Source organism: Mirounga angustirostris, unplaced genomic scaffold (genome assembly GCF_029215605.1).
Source record: "Mirounga angustirostris isolate CCGP_5_RB_7025 unplaced genomic scaffold, mMirAng1.0.hap1 SCAF_4, whole genome shotgun sequence".
Classification (NCBI taxonomy): domain Eukaryota; kingdom Metazoa; phylum Chordata; class Mammalia; order Carnivora; family Phocidae; genus Mirounga; species Mirounga angustirostris.
In genome coordinates, this window is record NW_026991712.1 from 155,270,505 (window position 1) to 155,290,194 (window position 19,690).

Here is a 19,690-nt window from a genome sequence, read left to right on the forward strand (position 1 = left end):
CCCCTCAGACTCCCTAGCTGTCTCCGCCGCAGTTTGGTATGATTTTTCACATTGATTTACCCCCATCCAACTCTCTACGCTGGTTTTTCATGCTGAAGATAGCAGATTCCTTACTATAAGGAAGGGGCTTAATTTATGAGTAGAACCAAACACTGAAAGAAAGTGGGTAATATAATCGGGATAAGTAATATACAGTCTCAGTGATAAGTGCCATACAGAAGCATTATGAGAGGTGGCTAGGGGTAGCCACCAAATGTGTCCTCAGATTTTGGACCTAGCTCCTCCCGCCAATCTGCATCTTCTTGCCCAAGCTCATTTAATTCCCTGGCTTTAAGTAAATACTATCTCATAACTGGAGACGGTCCATAAATTTACAGCCATCAGCAGGTTCCATTGATGACCATATTCAAAGCATACACTTCATGCTGCTACATTTTACCTACTCCGCCCTGGTCCTAGAAGAGCTTTTCACCGATTCATGCAAAAACCCCTTCCTAACTGTTCTCCTTAGATTGCATCCCATCCCCTCCTACCACTTTATCCCAAACTTCCAGACAACACACACAGAGAAATTGGGGTTTTTTTTAATGTTACTTTTGAAAAATATTTGAGAGTGCACGCTCAAGTGGGGGAGGGGCAGGGGGAGAGGGCGAGGGAGAAGAAGAAGCTGGCTTCCCCTGAACAGGAGCCCATCTGGCATCTTGACCTGAGCCTAAGGTCAGCCGCTTAACTGACTGAGCCACCCAGGTGCCCCTACCTCATACTCTTTAAACCATCATATTCCTTCATGACTATCCACTCTTCATCAAACCTAGCATAAAAATACTCAGGTTTAACCATTTCTTCTGGTCTTCATTTCCTTATGAAGACTCCCATATTACTAAAACTTATATTGGGGCGCCCGGCTAACTCAGTCCGGGGAGTATGCGACTCTTGATTGACCTTGGGGTTGTTTTATTTTATTTTAAGATTTTATTTATTTGACAGAGAGAGACACAGCGAGAGAGGGAACACAAGCAGGGGCAGAAGGAGAGGGGGAAGCAGGCTTCCTGCCAAGCAGGGAGCCCGATGCGGGGCGCAATCCCAGGACCCTGGGATCATGACCTGAGCCAAAGGCAGACGCTTAACTGACTGAGCCACCCAGGCGCCCCTGATCTTGGGTTGTGAGTATGAGTCCCACGTTGGATGTAAAGATTACGTAATGAGACATCTGAAATAAATTTGTATGCTTTTCTCCTGTTAATCTGTCTTTATCAGTTTTTCAGACCCAAGAAGGGACCCTAAGAGGGGAAAGGAAAACTTCCTCCCCTACACTACCTTTTCTTCTGGCAAAAGGAATCGTGCTCTACTTGGTCTGCACTGAGCTTTTTTCCAAAGGTCACAGATATCTTTCTACATCATGGTAAGAATATACCATAATCAGTCTTCTAGGTTAAACCAGGACATCTAGTTTGTTTTTGATTCTCATTATCCAAACAATGCTGCCATGAAGTGGTACTATGAGTAACCACATTTTCAGTCTTGAGAGATAATGCCAAATAACTATCTTTAATTCATGTGCAACATATTTTTGTATAAAATCCCGGAGAAATAAGTTTTAACCTTATTTTCTTCTAATCGACTGTCCCTCGTTTTAGATTGATAGTGTCTTGTTTTATAGCTTTTTGGAATAAAATAGTATTTAAATAAGGAAATAAAGTCATCACTGAACATTTACAGAGCACTGATGTGACAGGGACTGGGGAACAAGAAATGAATAAGGCACCACTCTAGGCCCAGGGATCTTTCAGGGAGAATCAGATCCTCAGGAAGACAAAAGGTATACTGAATGAAAGGGTGGCATGGGGAGTCTTCAATAAATAAGAGAGTGAATGCACAGCCAGAGGATACTGCCTTCAGAACCAGTGATTTAATGCAAAGGTAGTAGCTGAGAGAAGAGTTACCACTAGTAATTCTGAGCATCCTGAGAGTGAACTAGTGTATTTTGTCCTGAGAGCAATGGGGATGTTGAGTGGCTTCATAAGGGGAGTAGGGCTGACATCTTAAGTCTGGCTGCTGTGTGGGAAATGGCAGGAAGAGGGGCATGGCAGGCACGGAGGCAGTGCGCTGGAGTGAAGGCAGGAAGACTATTAAGAGCTTGTTATGGGGCGCCTGGGTGGCTCAGTCGGTTAAACATCTGCCTTTGGCTCAGGTCATGGTCCCAGGGTCCTGGGATTGAGCCCCACATCGGGCTCCCTGCTCAGCCGGGGCCTGCTTCTCCCTCTCCTCCCCGCTTGTGCTCTCTCTCAATATCTCTGTCACTATCTCTCCCTCTCTCTCAAATAAACAAATAATAAGAAACTTAAAAAAAAAAAAAAAGAGAGCTTGTTACTTTCATTCTGAACACAGGACTGGGTGAACTAAAGCTAAGAGAACTGAACCAACTGGAAAGATCTCATAGGGGAAGAAAAATAACTTTCCCTCTACTCTCTGAGCTCTTGGCTGAAACCCTTGTAGTAAGAGACAGATTAACAAAAGAAAAACAAGTTTATTAACATGTATACCTCATGTGTACGTGGCAGATACCCAGGGAAAAAAGGAGTACCTCCCTGAGGCAGCCTAAAATACCTGCTGAAAAACCATCTTAAGCTAAAGAGGAAAGAAAAGTGTAGGGAGGACACTTATGGGGGAGCCACCAAGAAAAGCATAGTAAACAAGATAAGGTTTGTTAAACAGATTTCAGTGGGGTGCCTTCTCCACTAAAATCCTCCTGTGAGTTCATCATCCTTCTTTTCCTGGTACAGAGAATGAGACACCCTTACAAATGGAGATTTCCTTTTTAAATATAAATTTCCCTTCCAAAAGAGTAACTTCTACTGTTTCCAGAGCTTCCGCTGTTTCTCAAAATAGTCAGTTCAAAATAATCCTTAAAGAGGCATCTTTTGGGTTGGCACATTCTGCTACCCTTCAGTCTCTCAGAAGGTGGAAGCCACGGGAAGGAGATGTGAGAAAGAGGAATAAGGCAAGGCTGAGATGCAGGTTTCTGGCTTAAGACACCCACGTAGGGGCGCCTGGGTGGCTCAGTCCTTAGGCGTCTGCCTTCGGCTCAGGTCATGATCTCAGGGTCCTGGGTTCGAGCCCCGCATCGGACTCCCTGCTCAGCCGGAGGCCTGCTTCTCCCTCTCCCACTCCCCCTGCCTGTGTTCCCTCTCTCCCTGTGTCTCTGTCAAATAAATAAATTTAAAAATTAAAAAAAAAAAAGACACCCACGTAGATGAGAAACACGATAGGGGCAGAACTTGGGAAAGATGAGAAGGCAGCTCAATTTTGAACGGAGTCTGAAGTGTCCAGCATTTGGAGAGAGATCTCCAAGACGTAGGTCTGGAATAAAGAGGGAGCTGAGCTGAAAACATGGGGGAGGGGGGGTTATAAAAGTAAACGCGACAGGCCCGCGTGGCAAGAGGCCCAGGAGTTAGTCAGGATGAGGGTGCAAAGGAAATCGCTTTGGGGCCCCGCCCCGCCAAGCCACACCCACTACCCCTCCTTCCCCTCCCTCCCAATCACACCCACAGGGCGGGGCGCAAAGCGGACCGGGGTTCTTCCAGCTCCAGGCTCGCAGGGCATGCTGGGGGCGACAGCCCCCTCTGAGCGCCAGGCATGTTGGGAGCTGTAGTTTGGGACAGGCCAGAATTCCTCGCAAATCGCGGCCTTTGGTCACTTAAAGGGCAGGTCCAGAAAGCAGTGATGCTCCCGGGGCAGGGTTCCCCTCCGGCGGCGGCACGGGGCGCCCCGGGCTGCATCCCCTCTCCGCAGAGCGTGGCACTTCCACGCCTCTACGATCTGCTCCACCTGCAGGGGAAGGCTGGTCACGGCGGAGTGCAGCAGTAGCCCGCCTCGCCCCTCAGACCCTGGGCCGCAACCCCCCACCCCCGCGCTTCTCCCTCCCCGCCCCCCGGCTGCTGAGTGGATCTGAGTTTGGTTCCCCGCGTCCGCACCGGGATGAGCGGCTCCTGCTGGTTCTGCTCTTCCAGGGCGCTCAGCTCCGCCGGGGCCAGTAAGGCCAGTCTCAGCTCCCGCACCACCGGGGCCGCCACCTCGGCCACAGGCCGCTCCAGCACGGCCTGCGAACGCCAGCCCTAAGCCCGGACAGGCGGGGTACCTGCCCCGCGACCCGCTTGCCAGGTTCCTGCGCCCAAGCCTCCTTCCGCACCCCCACCGCTGGGTCCCCGTAGACCCCGCTCACCGCGCCCACGCGCGCCCAGCTCCGGGCAGCCAGGACGAGCTCAGCCTCGTCCACACAGAGCTTGTCGCTGCGCAGCAGGGGCAGCAGCGCGGGCGCCGACAGCTCCAAGAAGCCGCGGGTCCGGAGCGCCTCCTGTGGGTCCACGAATGGGTCAGGGAGGAGCAGAATGATGTGTGAGGGTTTGGGAGTCTGAAGATGGGGAGCGATACCTGGCTGTGGGCCTCTATGAAGGCTATACAACGCTCCTGCAGCGGCCCCAGGCCAAAGGTCACGGCAACCTGGGAACAGAATGAAGGGTGTCAGGTTGGAGGCTGGAAGGCCATGTAGTGAGCCCTCCACACTGATGCCCTCCTACAAGCCTGTCCAGCAACACCCACCTGCAAGGCCTCACAAACCAGCTCCACATCCAGCACCTTCACCACAAACTCCAGGCACAGCTGGGAACAGAAATGAAAGTGGGTTGGGCCAAGGTGTCTCTGCTCCAAGACCCTAGCCCCACCCCAGAAGCAGCGAGCCACCCAGACAACTAAGCAGCCACAAGCCCATCGTGACCTCCCAGACCGGGGGAGGCAAGAAATCACCAGGGGCTGAGACGCGGCAAGCCGGAAGGGACTAGAGACTAGCAGTCTGCCTTGGGTCCAGCAGTCTGCCTTCTAGCACATTCCCCAATAATCAGACTAGACGAAAGCCATGTGAAAATCCTCTCTCCCTTTCTCTGAGGACACTCATCTTCTTCCACTTGGACCCCTCCTGACTCAAAGATCCTTTCGTTTTAACCAGAAACGTGAATTTCGTCCATGACCTGTCCCTTTCACCCTCACATCCAAAAAAGTGCTGGGTCATGCCAGTTCCACTTCTCTCAAAGTCATGCACCTCCCTCTTGGGCTTCCACTGCTACTCATCCCTCCTGGACTGGGGAGCCTTTCTCATCTCTCCCAATCACTTCTCCCCTTAGCTCCAAATCCTCACTCCCTTACCTAAAACCTCCAATGAATCTCCATGTCCTCTGGGTAAAAAAAAGTCCAAATTCTCAAAGGTCCTACATGATCTAGCCCCTGGTACCCTCTCCAATCTCATCTGTCTCTCTCCTCCTCTCACACCCTTGGTCCAGCCACACTAAATGGCTCACTAGCTCCTTTTGTGCCTCAGTGACTAGAATGCCACCTTTCCACGCCCCCTCTGAGCAAACTCCTACCTGTTCTAACACGAATGTTTCCTCCTCCAAGAAGTCTTCCCTTCTTTTCTCCCTGATGGCAAGACCAGAGAGACCCTCTGTAGAGTCTCGGCACCATATACCTTCATCTATCACCCTTCTTATACCCCTGGTTAAGGGTTTTCATGTGTCTCTCTCTCTTTGAAGAGCAAGGATCAAGGCTGACTTATCCTGGCAACTACGGCATCAGCCCATATGCTCCCACAGCACACACATAGCATGCACATATCCTTCTGCACACAGGCCCACATAAACGCAGTCCATACCTCTGTGTTGGTACACGTGCCTCTCCAGGCCAGAGTGTGTGTGAGGCACGGGGTGAACTGAGCCCATAAGAGGGAAGAGAAATGAGACAGGGGCCTGCCATATAAACCCACCTCTCGCAGTTCCTCCAGCCCATACTCCACAGCCGCCGTCAGCACCTCCAGCACCTGCAGAGTGGGTGGTCGGGGGAGTGGAAGAGAGTTTCTCCTGCCCCTCCCCGCCAGCCCCACCACCGCCACCCAGATGTCCGCCCAGAGGGCTCACAGAGCGGCGGCGCAGCCTGACACTGTTGGTGTACAGGAACTCCAGCACTGCCAGGAAGGCCTCCACTGGCACCGCACTCAGCACCACGGGGCTAGGCATCCCGGGGCCCAGCTTTGGGCCCAGAAGTCGTTGGAAGAAGTTGCATCTACAGGCCAACAAGCACCGGTGGGCAAACACCTCCTGCCGTTCTTGACCGACCACAAAGCAAACGTCACTGTGGGAAAGGGGAGGAGAGAACCAGGGAAGAAGAGGCCCAAGTCTTGGGTACAACCCTTAGGCTTTGCCTTTGTCCACTCTGAGCCTTCATTTCCTAATCTGTCATACAAGGGACAGGTCTTAGTCCTTCCAGCCGAAGGTCTGGGATACACATTCCTGGATTCTAGTCCCAGCTCCACCCTATGATGCCTCCAGCAAGTGACTTTATACCTTTGAATCTCAGGTTTCTCATCCGTGAAATGGGATAGTAATCCCAAACCCTCAGGTCTTAGAGGAGGTGGCAATGCCTGATCGCTGAGGAGGCACCAAGGCTGCAGCAAAATTGATCCTACCTACCCCTCTCCTCCCCAGCCTGAGTCTTGAGGTAAGGGAAGCTCTTCTTGGCTCCTCCTCCATAGACTGCAAACTCAGCCTTTTTCGGCCTCCTCTAGGCGGGAGGGGGTGCAGAACGCACTGGCTGCAGGCAGATAGGCAGTGATACATCATCATGAGACCAGACCACATTTTCCATCTTCATAATCACTTCCGGCCCCAGCCTCTGGGCCTCCCAACAGCATAGAGGGTAGGAGGCAGGAAATGAAGCTTGAGCTTCTGGAGCCTCCTAGTCCCAGGTCCAAGGCCAGGGGTTCCCCCTACTCACACCAGACTGCTAATCCCCAAAGCAGTAGGGTTATGGGAGTCACCAACCCTTGAGGAGTCTAGCTTTCAGGGAGTGGGGACTGAAAGCTACATTCTAGTTCTGACCAGCCCTGGCCCCATATTCTATCCCTGGTTTCAGACACCACTAGCATCCTGGGCAGTGAGCCCTAGGCAGCACCCTTGAACTACTTCCTGTCTGAGACTCTGGCTCACTCAATCCCTTGAGCTTTGTTCCTCTTGTGACTCCCCAGTTCCCAGAACAGGGTCATCTGCTCCTGTGCCTCCCAGGGAGGGACTCAAGTTATATCCCATCCCTCAGGATCCAGGGGGGCAAAGGGCTCTTCTCTGCCAGGAGCTCAAGAGCCAAAAAAGGAAGGCCTTTGCCTGAAGTCACACAGCTGCTCCGGGCTCCAGCTCCCACTGCCACCCCACCACCACCACCACCACCACCTCTGGCTCTCAGGACATCACGGACGATGAGTGACCTGTAGTCATTCTCCACACTTGACTTCCCCAGACTGAGTTCACCAGGGAGGAGGGTGGTCTTCCCCACCTCTTGTGTACCCAAGGCTTCCTCAGGGTGGTGGGGCCCAGCAAAGCCCGTTAGGGAAAACCCATAGACAGGGCCCGCCCCCTCACCTGTATTGGGGATTGTTGAGAAGGCTCCGGAGTGCTGTGGAAAAGGGTGCAGCCTCCCCGTGCACAACCAGTCCCGGGGGCTCCATGGGGGCGGGGCAGGGGAAGAAGCAGGTAGGAGGCCTGGTGTCTCTTGGTCTGTGGGAGGCGGTAGGTGGGAAGGAGCAGGAGGCCTGGCCAGGCCTAGCAGCTGGTGTGGAGACTAGAAAGGCCTGAGAGGGAGGGGCAGGAGCTTGGGAAGCCTGTTTGCTGGGAAGCTAAAGTTTAGGGATGGGGCAGGAGAGGCCCAGGTTCCTTAAGAAGGCATCAGAGGCCAGAGACTGGGCTAGGGGTGGGGACTCAGGGAGGGGGCCGAGAGAGGCTGAGGGTGGAGCAGACTGGACTGGGGAGGAGAGGCTGACGGCGGATGAGGCCCCAGCTGGGAGCCTGCCCAGGCGGCAGTGGGTGGGAAGCCTGTGGGTTTCCACAGAAACCGGAGCCCGGCTGGAGAGGCCCCGCCCATCTCCCACAGGCCCAGGGAAAACTTTAGCCCTCAGGGGGGCCGGAAGCTGAGTGGAGGGTCTTAGGATCCAGGCCCCTGCCTGTCTTGGGTTCAGAGTTCAAACTCCCTGCCCCTCCTACCCCTCCCCCCACACGCACACAGGGTCAGGATCAGGTTAGCCAGGCCTGGGGAACCCCCCTCAACAGGGAAATTCCTCACCACCGTGGAGTTTTCAGGGCCCAGACTGGCTTGTCTGAGAGGGGACAATCCTGTCCCTTCCAGAGGGAGGTCAGGTGAGGTGGTGTCAGCTCTGACAAAGACGTCATGGCCTCTGGCATCCCTAAAATGCAACCCCGGTTAGGGGGCTGGCACTCTGGGCACTCAAGAGGTGTGGCCAGCTAGGGACAAGCCCCAGGGCACTTGGGTCAGCAGGGGTCAGGAGGCTGGGCTCTGGTTCACTGCCAAGTCCAGTCACCACTGTTGCACCACTGTTGCATCAGGTCGGCTCCCACCCGCAGGGCGGATGGCCTCCCCCCCCCCCCCCCCCCCCCCCCCCCGCACACAGCCCGGAGCTGAGGAAGTCATCCAAGCCCCACCCCAGCTCTGCACAGGGAGCGGAAATACTTGTCCTTGTTGGGGCTGATGGGGAGACGATAGAGCCATGACGTCCTCCTTCCTGTGGGCCCAGATCCTGAGCCCTCAGCAGCCACCCAAGGTCTCCCCACGTCCCAGGCTTCTGCAACTTGCTCACAACTGAAGAGCCAGCCTTCACAGGGGAGAAATGGACAGCAGCTCAAGAGCCCCGGGAGCCCCTCTCCACATCTGCCCCCTCCGGAGTCCTTGCGGTGGTAGTATGCCCTGGGTTCTAGACCCCTGTTATCCCCTTTTCCCTGATGACTCAGGTACCCCCCACTCAGCACCTACTCACAGTAGTAACACATCCAGGTTAAGCCAGAGCCAGGACTGGAAGGAGGGAACCAAACAGGAGTGACTGCCCAGTAACCCAGGGCAACTCCACAACACAGGGGGCCATTACCTTCCTGCCTGCCAGTCAGGCCAGCCAGGAGGACAAGGCTGTGGCTAGGAGAGAGTTGGGAAGCCAAAAGCTGCAGGTGACTCAGGTGCCCGTGGGAGTTTCGGAAGAGGGCATTCATCCCAGAGCTGATTCTGCAGGTAGGGCCAGAGGCCAAATTCAGAGGGCGGAAGGAGCTTCCCGAGTCACCTGCCTCCAGCCTCAGCCAGTTGTAGGGGCGATCTTTGTGTCAGCCTCCCTAGAAGCACATAGGGCTGGAAGACAGCTGGATTCAGTACCCACAGGGCTAAAAGGATCTGTGGGGTTGAAGGAGTTGGGTCTGTGTCTCCTGGTTAGGGGTTTGAGGCACCACAGTCTAGGCTGAGGCAAACCAAGGGCAGACTTATCTCCCCCTTCCGCTGGCAAAGTCTGGTGGAAGGGAGAATAGGAGGTGTACTTAGAGCTCACTTAGCTAACCTCCATGGTGCCCACGCGAACGTGAAGCTCAGGAGGCAGGGGCCAACCCAAGATGATAGTCTGAGCAGCACCAATTATGTCCTTAACAGCCTTTAACGCTTGAAGCACCTAGGAATCCACGCAGCCCCAGACTATGTGATTCGCCTGTCCCCAGAACACAGGTAAGAAGGGGTTAGGGGCTAAAAACCCTTATCACTGAGTGAAAGACTGGATGGGGTACAACGACGGCCAGTTTAGGCCATCCTGTCCAAGTGTGGGTCTCCCAGCTGGCAGGTCCATGGCTGGCAGGTCTGTGCCCCCCGGACGCCAGGAGGAGGACACTACCAAAGACCCTGGGCTCAAACGATCGCCGGTGAGGCCTCCAGGCCACCTGCCCAGTATTGATGAGGCGCGACTAGCAGGTCTGGGCCCGTCCTCCCGCCGTGGCTCTGTGCTGGGCCCAGCCTCATCCTTCTCACGTCGCAACTCGCTGGCAGGACCAGGCGCAGGTCCGGGGGGTCGACGACCATCTCTGGGCCCAGTGCCTCCTCTGGGCTCAAGGGTTAGCTTCTCGGGGTTGCCCCCAGCCCCCCTGCGTTGGGTGGCGCCCTCCTACCGCACAGAGCCTGCGCCAGGGGAGCGCTGGGAGGCCGCGCGCGTACAGCAAGCCCTGGAGGCGGCGCTGGCTGCTCGCCTGTGCCACGCTTGCTACTCGGGCGCTGAGGCCGGGCCGCTGGCTCGCGAGCTGTGCGAGCTGCTGCGTGTGCGCCTGCGCGAACTCTGTCCCCCGCGCTACAAGCTCGTGTGCAACGTGGTGCTCGGGCCGCGCGTTGGCCAGGGCGTGCACGTGGGCAGCCGCGCACTCTGGGACACCGAGCGCGACGGGCTGGCCTCTGCCGCCTTCACCAACGCCTCCCTCTTCGCCGTGGCTATGGTCCACGGGCTCTACTGCGAGTGAGGACGCCTCCAAGTTCTGCAAAATGGTTTATTATCCCAGGAGGAGGCCCTCCCTGGGGCTCAATCCCAATAAATAAGTCTGCCAATAAATAAAAGTGGTCCATAAATAACGCCCCCTAGCTGGGGACTAAGGCTCAGGCTTTTCTTGGAGAGGGGGTAGGAGGCTGCTGGGACACGCAGACTCCAACCCCAGTAAAGCTGGTCCCTGATTCCCTGGGGGATTCGGCCCAGAGCCCCCAGTGAGGCACCAAAGGGACAGGGAGGCCCACAAAGGCAAGGACCAGAGCCTTACAGGCACAGGCCTCAGACCTGAGGCTTTAGGTCATGGCCTGCTCTGCAGGTTAGGGCCTAGGCTGGGCAGCGGTCCCGGAGCAGACGCAGAGCATAGCGGAGCCGCTGCCGCAGGGCCGGGGAACAGCCCAGCTGGCGCAGGTGGGAAGCGAGGTAAGTACAAGCACTGCGGTTGCGGGCCACGAAAGTCACAAGCAGGGGCTCCCAGCCACTGAGGATCAGCTTGGTGTGGTCTCCGTAGAAGTTTACCTGTGCACAGAAGGGTGGCACTGTTCAGGGCCTAGGCCCCAGATCCAGTTTCCTCCCCAGCACCATGGGTCTCCCAGACCTTTCCCCCAAGGCCAGGAGGGGTTCTCACCTGGACAGTGCCATCACTGAACAGCATGAGTAGGGCCTGATCCGTCTTGACCCACTGCAGCAGGAGTGGGGGGACAGGCACCTCCACCTCTTCCACACTGGGCAGATCTCCACCCTGGGGGCAGGAGCAGGTCACTTGTCTGGCATGAGTCACGCCCCTCCTCCTTGATGGCTCCCACAGAGGTTCAGCCTCTAGCTCTGAGCCCCCCACCCCTCCCGCCAAGGCGAAGATGAAGGGATTAGGATGTGTTCATCCTCCACGGGCCCCACTCCAGTGCGCACACCTTCATGAGATGCTGCTCCATGTAGGAGGCAAAATACCGGAGGACGCCCAGCTGAGGCTGCAGGGCCCGAGGCACAGCCCCCACAGAGAAGGCCACGTGCTTTGTGCTGGCGGGGCTGTAGTGCACAGTCCTGGAGGAGAGGAGACGAGAGGTCAGAGGAAGCCCGGCGCCGAAGCCCGTTCCCTGGAGACCCCAGGCCCCCCCAGTGCAGGAGCACACACGTGCTGGGCACCAGGGCACTCCAGAACAGCACTTACTTTCTGTTGGCTGAAAGGGCCATGTGTGTGCCATTGTTGAAAAGCACAGCCACCCGGCGGCTGGACAGTTGATACCCAAAGCCAAATTTGTTGGAGTAGTCAACCCACTTGCTGACCCATACCAGAGGCTCCGGCTGTGCCAGGGGAGCTGGGTTCTGTTCCGCTGTCATGGAAGAGGAAGGAGTGAGGACCTGTTCCCCACCTTTCAGCCAAAGAACTCCCAACCACCATTCACCATATCGGACCCCACCCTTACCTGGGGGCATGAAGGCCAGGCAGTTTCTCAAAGCACAGAGGGCTGACTCCACCACTGTGGCCACAGTCAGACCTTCTTCAAACCCTGAAGGGAACAGGGCACCTGGAATTAGGCATTAGTTCGCCAGGACACAGGCCATGTCTCTCTGACACTCCTTCCCTCTGGTCCCTGGTCTTAGCCCCAACAACCTCTAGCACCTCTCATCCTCTTGGCTGCTCACCATCTCCGCTGCTCGCCAATGTCCCACGGGGTGAGCTGTCTTCAGGCACTGTCTCTACCAAGCTGAGGGGGGCAGGACCGGAAGCTGCTGGAGCCTGGACGGTTGGGGAGGGGAAGGGAGTGAGATAGGCCTCAAAATCCAAATCCTCGAGAGTCCATGGCCCAGCCTTGCCCTGGCAGCCGGGGCACCCCAGGTCAGCCCCGCCTGGCTAATGAGACACAGCCAATTAGGCCACCACGAGGCTAGATGCTTCACTAGCTTCTTTTATCCCAGGCTTCCTGCAGCAGCTAGGGTGAGAGTGAGTCAGGGCACACTACCCATGTGAGTCCCTCACCTCAGGCCTGGCATCTTGATGGCCAATGGACGTCCGAGTGAGGCCGTTCACCAAACAGGAGACCTCATCCCGCTCCTCAGGATGGTTTTTACCTGGGTTGGGGAAGATACAACCCTCATATCCTGCCCACCCCCATCCCCGGGCTTCAGGCAGGGATACAGATGGGCACATGCTCTCCCCAGGGGTTCAGAGGCATTCACACTCATGCCTCCACAATATAGGTACCAAGCCCCCCTGCCACGCTCTACCCTCCACACACTGACATTCCAGACTTACTTTTCTTCTTCCTGCCAAAGAGGCTCTTGGTAACTTTGACAAACAGGATCCTAGCTGGGTTATGGGGTATCAGGTCTGGGACTGTCACACAGCTGCTGACAGGGAGCCGGTCAGGGGTGTAGCCCTGAGGAGGGAAGTCAAGTGAGCAAAGAAGGGAGGCCCCAGGAGTCCTGTCACCTACCCCCACTGAATCCCCCGGGAACATGCAGAGTTGACTTAGATGTCTGGGGAGCCACAGACCTTGGTAAAGAAGTCATGGCGCAGGATCTGGTCAATTGAGGGGCGGTCTTGGGGCGAGGCTCGAAGGATGGCAGCCAGGAGCTGCCGGGCGGGCAGTGAGAGGCTGGCGGGCAGTGTGTAGTGAACCTGTTTGATGCAGCGATATGTCTCCTTCAAGTCAACTGTCTCAAAGGGGGGATTCCCGCACAGCAGTGTGTACCTGAAGGGCAGAGATGAGGGTGTCAGGAGTACAGCGGAAGGTACACCCCACCCGGGCCCCCACCAGTGTACGATGACCCTGGGGCTCACATGACACAGCCCAAGGACCACACGTCTGCCTCAGGGCCGTGGCCCTGTCTCTGCAGCACTTCTGGAGCCACGTAGTTGGGGGTGCCACAGATGGTTCTGAAAAGGGACAGGGAGGAAGAGAGAAGAAGGTTCAGACCCAGCCTGGCTAGCCCCCCCTTCCCTGCCCTCACTGTGAGTCCAGACAAAGCAGCTGCCTGTCACCAAAGGCAAGAGAACTCCTGCTTGTCCTGGGACAATGGATGCTGGGGATGGCAGCTGAGTCCCCGCCCACCCGCCTGGCCCAGCTGCTCAGCTGCTCGGCAGGACAGGGGAGGCCTTGACCCCCACCCCAGCCCCCTCCTCCAAGGTTAGCAGAGGGTCCATCATGGATCCTTTCCTCAGTCAGTCCCCCACTCCCGTCTGTCAGATACCCATACAGGCTGTCACGTCCTATGGTCTGTGCCACACACAAACCAACACCAGTTGTCCTATTCCCCCAAACACTCTTCGGCCACACATGCTATCTGTTGTCACTCACACCCAGTCATCGTGGCCACAGCAGGGGCTTCTTACACAGGGTGTCATGTCCTGCCATTCCTACACACATGGTTTATGTCCCCTTCCCCCATCCACACATAGGATCAGGTCCAACATCTCCAAGAATCCTTACACCCCCATCTGTCTCAGGGACTCAAACACCAACAGGACCCTCAGCCTTTCCACCAGTCCCTGTAACTCCAGCTGCCACCTCCACCTTCCCCCCCTCCCACACAAACAACCCATCATCCCTTTCCTATCTATCACACACACACATCAGGCAGTCATCATGCCTCCCACATACATAACTCACTGTCACACACGTCATCGTGTCACACAGACCATGGCCACCCCTCTCCTCAAACACTTACTTCTTCCTATGTTCCGGGGGTTCCAACCGGGTTGCCAGCCCAAAGTCCCCCATCTTCAGTTCCATGTTCTCAGTGATAAAAAAATTCCCTGAATGGGGGCAGAGAGGTGTGTCAGAGTCCTTTCTCTCTGCCACCCCAACCCCCAATCCTGCTGGCCCGGGAGTCTCACCCAGCTTGAGGTCTCGATGCAGGATGCCCCGCTGGTGCAAGTACTTGAGTCCGGAAAGGATCTGGCGCAGGTAGTAACGCACCTCTGGCTCCAACAGAGTGTGCCGAGCCTTCCAGATGTGGGCCAGGGACTGCAGAGAGCCACCACTTCAGCCCCTGATCCACCCTCTCTGACCCTCCCTCCATCTGCGCTCACAGAGGAAGAGACAGGGCTCCAGCTTTGGGTCTTAAGGGCCCCTTTTCCCTCTCCCACTCTCACAGTCATCGCTCACCTTTCGGCTGCAGAGTTCCAGGAAAATGTATATGTTGTCAGCATCCTCAAAGTGGTGCGAGAAACGCACGATGTGGCGGTGCTGCAGGCCGCGGTGCAGCTCAATCTCGTTTAGGATCTGCAATGGGGGCGCGGGGTGGTCATCCCGCAAGGGCTCCCTCACCACTTTCCCCACCCCACCCCTGGTCCGCTGGGCCCGGGCCCACCTTCTCGCGCTGATGCGGCTTGGTGATGCGGCTCTGTGAGATGACTTTGACCGCGTAGGCGTTGCCGGTCTCCGTGTCAGTGGCCTCATAGCAGCGGGCAAAGCCCCCCTATGGGGAGGGGGCATCAGGCAGAGCGCTCCAGGACGGCCAAGTCTGGCCCGCAGACGTCCCCGCGCCTGGGGCAAGCGCCCCCGCCCCACCCGGCGCGGTCAAGGAGGTCAGCAGGGACCCCCCTCCTCCCCTCGCTAGCACCCCACCCCACCAGTTCACCTTGCCCAACAGGCGGCCTTTGAAGTAGGTGCGACCGCTGCGCGGGTCGGTGATAAGGCGCCCCGGGTCCGTGGCCGGTGGCCCAGCCAGCATCTCCAGCTCAGGTCCCGGCATGGCACTCCCAGGCGGCCCGGGCCCGGCAGGGGGCGCGGGCGGGGCGGCCGCACGCGGGAAGGGGCGCGGGGATAGGAAGCCGGCGGCGGGCTCCATGCAGGCGGTGCGTTGCAGCGCGGGCCCGGCTTGTTTCGGTTCCGCCCCGCCGGGAGAGCGCGTGGCGCTGCGGGGATCTGCTACGCTGCGCTCGCGCCCCAGGGAGCCCGGCGTTTTTATCAATGAACGCCTGTCTCCTCCCCCGCGTCTCGTCATTAAGAGCCCGCCCCCTTCCAGGCGGCGAGTCACCTAGAAGCCACGCCCCTCATCGGGCCTTACGACACCAAGAAGCTCCTCCTCCTACTCAACGCAAGTCCAGGCCTAGCCTCCCACCCACGCCTTAAAGAGAAAGCGTGCTGGTAGTCACCATGCGGGTGCGACCAGAACGTAGGGGTCAGCCGTTTCTCCGTACCCCTCTCCCTACGCCCTGGTGACCAAGAGTCCCGTTCATGGGGGTCTCTTTCTTTCCCCATCTTTCGGGCTTTTTCTGAAGTCTGAGTGGAGCTGGGTATCAGGGGAGTCTCCCCAAGCAACTAGATAGACCAGCGATCCTGGCGGGAAGGGAGAGGCAGGGGCGGCGCTCGCTTTCGCCAGGTGGCGTCACCAACACTTCCTTTTAAGTGCGCGAGATCTTCCCCCTGGTCCCGTGCCCTCGGCCAGAGCCCCCGGGCCCAGCGTGTAACTACCCCCTTTAGGGCTTGGGAAGAATTGCACACTCCTGAGCCTGGCTTGGGACGGGCGGGGGCGGGGGGAGGGGGGGGGGAGGCTGCCACGCTGAGTTTTGGGGTCAGACAGACCAGCATTCAAGGTTTTTACCACGTGCCTCGTCGTATCCTCTGTTACCCTCCTCCACAACCTTGAGAGTTAGATCTCGGGTTCCGGCGGGATCCCCTATTCCCTTTCCCTGAAAACACCTACTGCTTGAGTCAGCGGTCAGAAGGCCAGAAAGTGAAGAATGGGAATTAGGATTTTCTCAAATCTAGTGCCAGACAGTTGGGCAGGTGGTCCTGGGGCCATGTGGACCGCTAGACCCCTAGTTCATGCCCACCCTTCCCAGGGCCAGGAACAGAGAGGTAGGGGTCTTAACCCCTCTGGAGTGTTTGTCCCAGTTATCACAGGCCTCTCCCCCTGGCCTTGTCCTCACCTCTCTGCCCTCACTCTATCCCATTCAATCAATTATTAAGCCAGTCAGGCCTCGAAGATCCGTTGAGAGTACCCGCTAAGTGCCAAGCACTGGCTGAACGAAGCTGCTCAAGGTTGCAGCCCTCATTTAGTCCACACTCTGCTCCTTGGAAACAGACAATAGGCAGGTATAGGAACAAGGTCATCGCAGGCTTTGGAAAAGTGCTATAAAGGAAGTCAACAGAAGAGTAACCAAAGTGCTTGCTTTAGAAAGAGTAGCCAGGAATCATGGAATACTACATCTAAAACTAATGATGTAATGTATGGGGATTAACATAAGAATAATAAATAAATAAATAAATAAATAAATAAATAAATAAATAAATAAATGCTTTTATTAAAAAAAAAAAGTAGCCAGGAGAGTCAACAAATATTGATTAGAACCTAATTCCTGTCAGTTTTATCTCCCCAAAGCTAAAAATCTCTGTGAAGTACCCACTTCCCTCCATCTTCCCCTCACAGCTTAATCTGAGTTGTAGTCGCTCCCGTTGGGATTACTGATCATTGCCACAGCACCTTGCTGCTCTCACCGCCTTCACTGTCATCTCGGTTGCGTCCTCCCTCCATGTTGCCCGCCCCAGGCCCTCTAACCTCACCCTTCATGGCCACTGATGGGAGAAACCAAACAGCCTGAAATGGGAATAATGACTAATAGCTCAGTTGGGGGGGGGGTGGGAGGTGAGGGGGTAGGGGTGCTTAAGTGCCATAGTCAGGAGTTTGGTTTTTATCCTACAAGTCAACAGTTTTCCACTGGGGAGATGGTAGTGGTGGGGCCAGAAAGGACAGATCTACAGGGAAAATGAGGCTGAAGCATGTGTAGTTTGAAAAGGCATATTTGAGTTTGCAATTTTATATTTGGAAAATAAAGCAAAATATCTTCCTATTAGTTTGGAAGCCCATTAGTATGGGCTGCCATAACAAAATACTACACCACTAGGTGGCTTACACAACAGAAATGTATTTTCTCATAGTTCTGAAGGCTGGAAGTCCAAGCTCAAGGCATTGACAAGGTTGATTCTGTTAAAAAGAAAACCACAGGCCTCAAATGGCGTTACTTGGGCCAGGCCATGTCACCAAGCCAGGGCTTAATACCTGATCTAATTTCCACCACCAGTTTCCACCATCCCGGAAATATCAATCTTAACCCTCAATCCCCCAAAGAAAGAAAGGTGATCTGCATGATAAGACCCCCTGCTCTTCCTCCTAAGGGAAAGTGACCTTGCCTGAAACAATCCTTTTATTTTGCTTCTAACTTTCCTGTCCCAAGCTCCTTCCTATAAAAACTTTCCATTTTGAACAAACTCCTCAGATCCCTCCTCAACTTGCTAGATGGGATTCATGACTCATTTAATAAAGCCAATTAGGTCTTCAAATTTACTTACTTGAATTTTCCTTTTTAAGATTTTATTTATTTTAGGGGCACCTGGGTGGCTCAGTTGTTAAGCGTCTGCCTTCGGCTCAGGTCATGATCCCAGAGTCCTGGAATCGAGCCCCGCATCTGGCTCCCTGCTCGGCGGGGAAGCCTGCTTCTCCCTCTCCCACTCCCCCTGCTTGTGTTCCCTCTCTCACTGTGTCTCTCTGTCAAAAAAATAAATAAAATCTTTAAAAAAAAATTTTTTTTATTTATTTATTTGACAGAGAGGAGAGAGAGGGGGAGAACAAACAGGAGGAGTAGCAGAGGGAGAGGGAGAATCAGGCTTCCTGTGGAGCAGGGAGCCCCACACGGGGCTCAATCCCAGGACCCTGAGATCATGACCTGAGCCAAAGGCAGATGCTTAATGACTGAACCACCGAGGTGTCCCTGAATTTTGTTTTTTAACAATTTCTTCTGAGGTCTCTCTCTTGGTTTGTAGATGGTGGTCCTCTACCTTTGAGTTCACATGATCTTTCTTTTTTTAACTTAAGTATAATTGACATACATGTTATATTAGTTTCAGGTATACAACATGGATTCGACAATTCTACACATTACTCAGTGCTCACCACCCTAAGTGTAGTCACCATGTGGCACCATACAACATTATTGTAATATTGACTACATTCCCTATGGTGTACTTTTAATCTCCATCTGTGTGACTTATTTTATAACTGGAAATTAGTACTTTTTTTTTAGATTTTATTTATTTACTTGTCAGAGAGAGAGCACACACAAGCAGGGGGAGTGGCAGGCAGAGGGAGAAGCAGGCTCCCCACTGAGCAAGGAGCCCCATGTGGGACTTGATCCCAGAACCCTGGGATCACGATCTGAGCTGAAGGCAGACACTTAACTGACTGAGCCACCCAGGCGTCCCGAAATTTGTACCTCTTAATCCCCTTTATCTACATGATCTTTTTCTCTGTGTGTCCTAATCTCTTCTTCTCGTAAAAACACCAGTTGAGCATCTGCCTTCAGCTCAGGTCATGATCTCAGGGTCCTGGGATTGAGCCCCATGTGTTAGGCTCCCTGCTCAGTGAGGAACCTGCTTCTCCCCCTCCCTCTGCCACCCCTTTGTGCGAGTGCGCTCTCTCTCTCTCTCTCTCTTTTTTAAGATTTTATTTATTTATTTGACACAGAAAGAGATAGCGAGAGAGGGAACACAAGCAGGGGGAGTGGGAGAGGGAGAAGCAGGCTTCCCCGCGGAGCAGGGAGCCAGATGCGGGGCTCGATCCCAGAACCCTGGGATCATGACATGAGCCGAAGGCAGACGTTTAATGACTGAGCCACCCAGGTGCCCCTCTCTCTCTCTCTCTCGTGCATGCACCCATGTGCTCTCTCTCAACTAAATAAATAAAATCTTAAAACAAAAAACAAAAACACCAGTTGAATCAGACTAGGGTCCACCTAACAGCTTCGTTTGAACTTACTTACCTCTTTAAAGGTTCAGTCTCCAAATACAGTCACATTCTAAAGTACTGGGGGTTAAGACTTTGTACAGAAGTCAAAACCTTACCTCCACCCATCTTAGGTCTTCAGGTGAAACTCTTCAATAAAAACATTAACGAAAGAAAAACAAACACAAGTTTATTAACATGTATAACTTGTGCATGGAAGAATGGGAGATAACCAGGGAAAAATGAGTAACTCCCTCATCCAGCTTAGAATTCAGGCTTAAATACCACCTTAATAGGGAAAAGGGAAGGGAAATATAAGCCTCTTAAGGAAAAGTAAATGATTTCTAGAAAAGATGAATGGACCCTTAGAAGAATGGATGGGAGATATGATAATTTGTGTCCAAGTTTATCTGGATGTGCTACAGACTTCTAGTTTCCTCTCCTGTGATGTGAGAAGAAACTCCCAGGAAGGGCATTTATGCCCATCGAGTCCTTTTAGAGATCCATCTTTAGGCAGATAAGGGGAGTTCAGAGAAGACCTCTCCCTGCATTTGCTGTTTTTCAAGTACCTACAGTTCAAAA

The 19,690-nt window shown here is 54.7% G+C and overlaps 3 protein-coding genes across 6 annotated transcripts; 1 reads left to right on the forward strand and 2 right to left on the reverse strand.

The window, feature by feature from the left end:
* Nucleotides 1–568: 568 nt before the first annotated feature.
* BTBD19 (BTB domain containing 19) lies at nt 569–8,434 on the reverse strand. Of its 3 annotated transcripts, none has more exons than XM_064589271.1 (9): nt 7,458–8,433; nt 5,964–6,177; nt 5,813–5,866; nt 4,600–4,659; nt 4,432–4,500; nt 4,223–4,354; nt 3,975–4,100; nt 3,571–3,828; nt 569–3,360 (listed from the first exon to the last, which is right to left on the reverse strand). In XM_064589271.1, exons 1-8 carry the CDS (start codon nt 7,541–7,543, stop codon nt 3,694–3,696), a joined length of 876 nt encoding a protein of 291 aa, XP_064445341.1. In that variant the 5' UTR covers nt 7,544–8,433; the 3' UTR covers nt 569–3,360; nt 3,571–3,693. The 3 variants fall into 3 exon arrangements, with proteins under 3 accessions (XP_064445341.1, XP_064445340.1, XP_064445342.1); XM_064589270.1 differs by having other exon boundaries at nt 3,550–3,828; XM_064589272.1 differs by lacking the exon at nt 3,975–4,100 and having other exon boundaries at nt 3,550–3,828; nt 7,458–8,434.
* A 46-nt stretch (nt 8,435–8,480) lies between these two features.
* DYNLT4 (dynein light chain Tctex-type 4) lies at nt 8,481–10,361 on the forward strand. The gene is made up of 2 exons (XM_045897845.3): nt 8,481–8,783; nt 9,514–10,361. Exon 2 carries the CDS (start codon nt 9,636–9,638, stop codon nt 10,359–10,361), a length of 726 nt encoding a protein of 241 aa, XP_045753801.1. The 5' UTR covers nt 8,481–8,783; nt 9,514–9,635.
* Nucleotides 10,362–10,374: 13 nt separating this feature from the next.
* PLK3 (polo like kinase 3) lies at nt 10,375–16,253 on the reverse strand. Of its 2 annotated transcripts, XM_045897844.3 has the most exons (15): nt 14,966–16,252; nt 14,696–14,803; nt 14,491–14,607; nt 14,220–14,349; nt 14,051–14,138; nt 13,164–13,259; nt 12,876–13,074; nt 12,636–12,759; nt 12,360–12,451; nt 12,026–12,119; nt 11,806–11,889; nt 11,550–11,712; nt 11,293–11,422; nt 11,010–11,123; nt 10,375–10,900 (listed from the first exon to the last, which is right to left on the reverse strand). In XM_045897844.3, the coding sequence occupies exons 1-15, from the start codon at nt 15,329–15,331 to the stop codon at nt 10,709–10,711; spliced, it is 2,097 nt and encodes a 698-aa protein (XP_045753800.1). In that variant the 5' UTR covers nt 15,332–16,252; the 3' UTR covers nt 10,375–10,708. The 2 variants fall into 2 exon arrangements, with proteins under 2 accessions (XP_045753800.1, XP_064445343.1); XM_064589273.1 differs by lacking the exon at nt 13,164–13,259 and having other exon boundaries at nt 14,966–16,253.
* Between the last annotated feature and the right edge of the window lie 3,437 nt (nt 16,254–19,690).